Source organism: Arachis hypogaea, chromosome 7, assembly GCF_003086295.3.
Source record: "Arachis hypogaea cultivar Tifrunner chromosome 7, arahy.Tifrunner.gnm2.J5K5, whole genome shotgun sequence".
NCBI lineage: Eukaryota > Viridiplantae > Streptophyta > Magnoliopsida > Fabales > Fabaceae > Arachis > Arachis hypogaea.
This window is the reverse complement of record NC_092042.1, coordinates 74462286-74470292: the sequence shown is the minus strand read 5'-3', so window position 1 is coordinate 74470292 and position 8007 is coordinate 74462286. Positions and strand designations below refer to the sequence as shown.

Sequence of the window (8007 nt, the reverse complement as noted above, 5' to 3'; positions counted from 1 at the left end):
TTCATATTACCACACAAGACAACTCTCACACTGCTACTTCAACAGATACAATGTAAACTTGCTCAGTTATTTTCCTTAAAAAAAAAAAAAATAGGAGGCTGAAGGCTCTTTCTTCCAGTATAAATAGAACTCGAGATACTTCCACTTACTCAAAAACCAAAACATATAATAGGAGAAAAGTTCAAATTCATGTAGCCAAAAAAGGGGAAATCACTTTGACAGGACATATCTATTTTGAGTTTTGAACTGTTCAAAGGAGTATAATACAAATAAGAATCACAAGAAAATTAATAAAGGAGTGAACATTTAAGATAAATAAGGATTCTCAATTTGTTTTAACTTTTAACAGAAATTGAACTAGGCAAAGCAATTACAACTAGAACGTGAATATAACATACCTCTAGTACATATATCTGCGCAACATTATCTCTAAGTCCCAGCTTATTAAACTCAATGCATTCTTCATATAACAAATTGAACCTATAGCCAGGATAAATGTGATTATTAATTACTGCATGAAGAAAGTTACAAACAAAATTGATGGATCCTCTTTCTCATTGTCCAAATAAATTTATTTTTACTTAAATACAATATTTATTTTTTTATATATTTTATAATATTAAATATTATTTATATATTATTAATATATTAAATTATTAGCTTCTAGTGAACAAGAGAGAATTTTGATTCAAATCTTCACTTATTTATCATAAGTATATATATATTTTTTTTATTTTTTTTTTCAGACATGCACATTATATATTATATATTAAGAATATTTCTATCTTTAAGGTTAAATTTATGTTTATATTTATTGTTTATTAACTCTTAATATGCCACAAGAAAGCATATGCTTGAATGCTTCAACTCTTAGTGGAAATGAAAGCATAATGAAAATAATAATATGCAGGTGTTCAAGGAAAGTACCTGATCAGATGGCGTGGCATTTGAAGCCTTTCTAAATCCCATAACCAACCTCCCTTCTGGCTCCAATCGACTAAATGTTACTGAGAAAATCAATGCAGGTCAGACACAGACACATAAAGTCCTACATATAATAAATTATATTGCAAGATGGTGGGAATAAAACAAAGGTCCAAAGAACTAAGCATGTGAAACAAAAAGATTTTTCAGGGAGTGAAGAAGTGTTACCTGTGTCACCTACTTGCAACTGCATTGACTGTATGCAAGGAGTGACACCCTCTAAAACATACATCCTGCTATTATTGTTTGGCCAGAAGCGAAATTGAAATATCCATTCCTTGCCTTTTGCATCAAGGATTTTAAGTGGCAATCCTTCAAGCTGTGAAATTGGTGGGAAGTAGGCCTGTTTCATTGAATTGAATGCAGTATTATAATATACATCACACAATGTATCATGGGCTTATATTCAATCCAAAAAAGACTTTCAAAATAACAGTTTGAAGAAAGATTCTCGAGACCAACCTCGGCACACCTTTTTGGTAGCACTAAACGCCCAATTTTTCACTAATCGCCAACATAATCTACTCTTATAAGTTTATTTAGTTACGGCAAATGAACCAAGCATTGAAATTTGAAAACACAAAACAGTATTTGATTGAGGGAATTAGAAAAACATAGCATTTTTTGTTCAACGTGGCCACTTTGAAGAATCAATGAAAATAATTAATTATTATTACAATTTATTTGTTTATTAACATAAATCATGACATGGAGTTGTGGGAATAAATCTTATGGAAGTTGAATATCAAGTACATTTAACAGACCTGCAAATGGAGATGCAAGCAATACTGAATTAGAAAGATATGAGAAAACGCTAATAGTAACATATCTGGGACAATATCACCGGAATAACCAATGCAGGGAGTCCAATTTCAACACAATTTTCTAACTTCATAATCCCTCATTGGTGTCAGATCACAAACAATACATCCCTTTACTTTCAGGTGTCAGATCACGAACAATACATCCCTCACATCACGAACAATACTCCGAAAGGACATCTGCTATAATACACTTAACAATTGACAATTCAAAACAAGATAAACACCACTCAGTGGATAATGTTCCAATCTAGTTAGAAGATGCAACAACTTGCGAGTCTTGGGAGTGTGAAACGCTGCTAATCAAGCAAACCTAAGATTAAATACCAGCTTCAATTCTAATTATCAAATGGAGAATCTCAAAAAAGGGAAGCCTCACGTATTAATATATTTTCATCAGTTGAACCTCCTAAATATAATCTCTCATAAAAAGTAATTAAACTCTATCTAAATAGGAATTTAACCACAAAAAATTTGCACTTTGCATCCATCAAAAATTAACCAAGCTTCCTACCACAAAGAGGAAAAAGAAAAAGTAAAAAATAAAAATAAAAATGCAAAAAGGCAAAGTAGAGTGTCAGATCAAAAGCATAAAAAGCTATTACATATTTACATACTTTGTATTAATATATGTGATTGTAACCTGTTTCATAGGCATGATTTAGCAGAAGGGAATCTAATTGCCCAATTTCTTTATATACTTTTCTTTTTCCGTCAAAATAGAAAACTATTTGATTTGGTAAAGAAAGTTTCTCAAGATTCAAGAGACAGGAGCAGGCACACACATTGACATAAAGTTAAAATGAAAATATTAAAAGGTTTAGATGAGATATTAATAATAACAAACCCCCAATACCGAATTTTAATGATAATTAGGCTCCCCAAGCCCTCCACGCTCAAAGATCTGTAACACAATTTTTTTATTTTTATTTTATTTTATTAAAATCAGAAATGTCCACTACAACCTTCAGATTATAAGAACTGCAAAGTGCAAATAAAAAAACAGAATCCTAAAAATTAAAAAATTAAAAAATTGCAGAAATCAAAATAAAAGAATTATTAAAAAATAAAATAAAATAAAATAAGAGACCTACCTAAATGCTACCCCAAATGAAATCTGTTGAGTCTGCAGCGGAATTTTGACTTCTAATAGCTACAAAGTAATATGAAATTGAACACTACTCACAATAATGCACTCGCTATATAAGAAAAGGAAATAAAATAAAATAATAATAATAATATGAAAAGAAGATGTGAGTATATATAGTTGTTATTGTTGATGATATCAATTACAATTCTTGAGACGTATATATAGTATCTCTATGCTATAACTTCAACGAATAGGAATAAAATTCTCCGACAAAAACTCCTTACTAAACATTTTGAGTTCTCTTCTATTAAAACTCAATCTTAATTTTACTTCCTAAAATTACTCTTATCCTTCCTTTATTCTCACAAAATCCAAATGAAAATTCCAGAAACTAAAACAAAAATGAAAATTTTAGAAGCTTCAAAGAGAATCCAGAAGAAGAAACTTGAAAAAACTGCTACTTATACCACAAAAAATATTCTGGGTCTTGAAGCTCCCAGCACAAAGTGGAAGTGGAAGTTCAGCTGCAAAATACTAAGAAACTTACTGAAAGTAACAAAAAATATCTCAATGCATCCTAATTTCACTTTTATAATTTACCTTCCTGTTATCCTAATTTCACCGCAACCCTCCACTCTCAACAATCTCCTGCCAATCCGTCACCGTCACCCCACAATGCTGAGCCTTAGCATTGCCGCACTACCACTAGTCGCTTCCGCTGCTCCGCTGCACTATCTCTCGTCGTTTTAAAATTTTAAAATTATTTTAAAAAATCAAAAATCATTTTAAAAATTTTAAAACACTCAAAACTTAATAAAAAAGAGATATCCGATAATTTTAAAGATTTTAAAATTTAACAAAACGAAACATTCAAAAAAATATTGATAAAATAACATTCAAAAATTAAGAATAAAAATCGAAAATTATAAAAAAATCATCCAAATCCAAAAAAAACAAAACATCCAAAACATAGGAAAAAAAATCCAAATATAGTAAAAAGAAGCATCCGGCAAAAGTTAGAAAAAAACCATCCAGAATATAGGGAAAAAATAATTAAAAGCTAGTAAAAAGAATTATCCAAAATCTAGAAAAAAAATTCAAATCTAGAAGAAGAAGACAATAGCAGCAGCACATGATGTGCGTCCGGTTATTTAATAAATAATTAATTCATAAGTTAATATTTATTCTAAAAAATAAAAAATGTGATTTTTATGGTTTAATATGATAGAAAAAATTAAAACGAAAATTTTTACACTAATTTTAAAAAATTTAGCCCAAAATTAAGTCGAATGGGCCAAACCGGGCCCGTATTAGGCTCAAGGCCTAACCAAACCTCATTGAACAAAAGAGTTCAGCATCCTCTTCTCCCCCTCGTAAGCAATTCGCGCTGAAACTCAGCAAGAGGGGGGAAGGAGCTCTCTCTGACAAACAAAAACCCTTACTTAATCTTCCAACTCACATAACTTTTCGTCCGGAGCTCCAATCGCTGCACCGTTTGCGGCCACGCATCCACGACGTCGAGCTCTACAAAGCCGTCAACTTTGTTCTTGAGGTAAGCCACGTTTTTCTTCCAATTTTTCCAGCCCTTTGAATTCAAAAATCTTGAATAAAGATGATGAAATTTTGAGTTCTTTGATGTAATAGGATCTAATTAGCTTGAAGGGAAGGCTCAATCTTGCTTCTTTGATCCTTGGGTGTGGTAAGAATTCTCAATCCTTATGAAATTCTTGGTTTATAGTATATGGGTATTGAGTTGCTATGTTAAATGTGATATTGTGGATTAGGTAGTATATATATGTATATCGGAGCTTGATTGAGGTTTTGGGAAAGTTTGGAAGTGGAGCTATGTAACACCCTAATTTTCAAATTCTTATGCTCGAGTCATAAGTCAATGATAATAAGGTGGTACGAATCTTAAGGTGAATTTTTAATACATAGCTTATAAGTATAATTGAAAGGAGTATTAATCGAGAAACCTAAAAAGAGTAAAAATAAAATCACAAATCGTATCGAAGGAAAGAAGATAGAACGTATTCGGATAGCGAACCAGAATAAGGTATAATAATAAGGAAAAATAGAATAAAGACAGGGTATATATATGTATATAGACATGAATATAACAGCCACTAGTCACCACCTGCGAAGCTTAGGCCGACTAGGGTACATTAATAAAATCATTTGACAATAGTAACTTTCTTATCTCTCCCATTATAGACATCAAAGCCTCTATAGGCAAGTTTTCAAAAAGAAAATAAATACATAACAAAAGATTTTCAAAATAAGTTCGGAGAGATTCTAAACAAAGTAAAATAGAATCCAACGATCTTCGCCATCTTTCAAATAAACCACAGCTCACTACTGAGCATCTAGACCTGCATCTGAAAAACAAGAGATATATACAGAATGAGAACCCCCGACCCATGGGTTCCCAGTACGGTAAAAGTGCCAAATAAATACAATGCATTATAATAAAAACTCACTAAGCATCCTAAACTTCACTTCATCAAATATTCATCCTTTGTTCTCGCTAATTTATAAATAGGCAACTGTCATAAGGGAATACAAAATCTAATTCATCTTCCTCATACTCCCCAATTTTTTAACTCTCCAACAAATCAGAATCAGAATCATAAACAAAACCATCACCAGCTATTCTGTCTCAGCAATTCTATATCAATACCTCCTATCCTCACCTGGAGCAAGTGAAATCACTTCACTACGTCTACCCAGAGAGCTCAAATCATCTCATTTAATATTCATCATGGTTAATCAATCATCTCATTTATTTCACTTCAACAAGAACAGCCCTCAGCGTCAACCGACACCAGTATGAGGGACCTCTCAATTTTACAAACACAATCAATACAGACAAGTAATACACAATTAAGGTACAAGTAGAACAAATTACATATAGTCAGGTAACATAGCATATATGATATAGCAATCCAAAACACATAGGCAAACCCAAACAAATAAAAAATATGTAAATGACGTATGTCTGCCCTATGGCTGATGATATCATCTGTCGGTTACAAAGCCAACCCGACATGTCCTGGTAGCTAACCATTGGACAGTCCCTGTGAGCGCGCATCCCCAAGCTCAAAGTCATAACCAATAAAATAAAGTATTCATGGGGGAGAGCTCATCCAGAAAGGTCTAAGTATCTGGCCACATCTTACAATGCAGGGTCAACAGAATCTCAGATCTCAACCTAGAGCAATTGGAGCCAACCCACTGCATATACCCAAGGAAATTCGAAACTCAAATAGTTTCACAAATCTTAAATCCGACTCGACTGGTAGCAAGTGGGGGCTAACCACTGTATCTACTCCAGGAGTCTCAAACCAAACCCGGAGCAAGTGGAATCATTCTACTGCATCTAGCTAGGCAGGTATATCTCACCACGTCCGGAGCAAGTGGAATCAATGCCATTGCATCTACCCAGGTAGGTATATCTCAATCAGTATCATATTTAATATCAATCTCTTAATTGTTATCATTCTCATTAACAATCTCATAATCATCATCATTCTCTTTATCAGTCTCATAGTCATCATCATTCTCATCAACAATCTCATCATTATCATCACTCTCGCTAACAATCTCATAATCATTATCATTTTCACGATTCATCACTAATTCTCTTCTTATGTCATGCATAGAACTTACCAAGCTTAAGTCACCGTCCTCTAAACTCATAACCACAATTACCCCTTTTATTCTTTTACTATTCTCACCCTTGATTCAATACCCTAAAACTGGTAAAAAGGTTTTAAGTAAGTATTACAAAAGGTCGCAAGCTTGTCGGGAAGGTAAAATAGTTGAAAACAAAGTTTTCTTTGAAAAATAGGGCAGTGTGCGTACGCATAGGGTTGTGCGTACGCACGCCCAGAAGGATTTTTAAGAAGTGTGCGTACGCATTAGAGGTTTGCATATACACAGGAAATAAAAATTTCCATTCTACTCATTCACACAATGCTTGCGAACGCCCTCAACAGAGTGCACCTTCCAGCGTGTGCATGCGCACAGCTTGCAAAACTTCGTTGGTTGTGTGTGCGCACAGAGCGTGCTAGCGCTCCCAACAGTATACATATTCCTGTGTGTGTGTGCGCACAAGAGTGTGCGTTTGCACGAGTTCATAAATACACAAGATGTGCGTGCGCACACAAACCAGAAATCACAAATTATGCAACACCACAGAATTTAGATTACGGACACCAACTTTCAACGATCATATCTTTCTCTACAAAATTTAGATTTTTACAAAATCTATACCGTTTTAAAGCTCTTTGAAAAATATTTAATTTGATATAAAATCCATCTAATTTCAAAAACTGCAACTCAAGATATGATCCGTCAAAATTGGCCTAAAATTCATTTTTACCAAAAATAATTATTTACCAATTATCCAATGATTCACTAGTCCCAATCATTTTCCAACCAACAAAATGAACCCAAACCAACTTAATTTACCTATTCACACACGACCAATTTCAATCATACTCCTTTTACACATTCCACCTCAATTGCATCTATTTCACATTCTAAAAACCTCATTTTTCATTATTTCATCAATTAATCCCATTTACATACATTGCATACCAACCCTCCATTCAATCTCATACATTATCACACGATACATACATCAACTCACCTTTCTTACCTCTTTTAGCCTCCGGCCCAAAGTTCACAGCCTCAGGCCCAACATCCATTCAATTTAATATAAGAAATTCATTAACATATCATCATTAACCAATTTCTCAATTCCACAACATACCAAACATACCCATTCACACAAAACGCATTCTAAATAATTACTTTCCACATCATAGTATCTATACACATCAATTTCAATCAAGACACACAATCCAAACCTAATCCTTGGGGCATCTAGCCTAAGAATTCATATCACACCACATGGTACTTAAATGTAACTTAAATCGTACCTTTTAGAAGTCAAATTTAAGCTCTCACTTGGAAGTCTCCACCAAAACTCAGCTCCAAGCTCCACCAAATACTTTCACAAGCAAGATTCAAGTTCCAAAAGTGTACCCAATACTCTAATACACACATTACATACATACATCAACTTAGGACTCACTAAATATCATA

General features: G+C 33.2%; 1 protein-coding gene across 1 annotated transcript; it reads right to left on the bottom strand.

Annotated features, from left to right (window-relative positions):
* Positions 1 to 209: 209 nt before the first annotated feature.
* Positions 210 to 3277, bottom strand: LOC112703461 (B3 domain-containing transcription repressor VAL2). The gene is made up of 3 exons (XM_025754914.3): positions 1153 to 3277; positions 928 to 1007; positions 210 to 480 (listed from the first exon to the last, which is right to left on the bottom strand). Exons 1-3 carry the CDS (start codon positions 1334 to 1336, stop codon positions 463 to 465), a joined length of 282 nt encoding a protein of 93 aa, XP_025610699.2. The 5' UTR covers positions 1337 to 3277; the 3' UTR covers positions 210 to 462.
* Positions 3278 to 8007: the final 4730 nt, after the last annotated feature.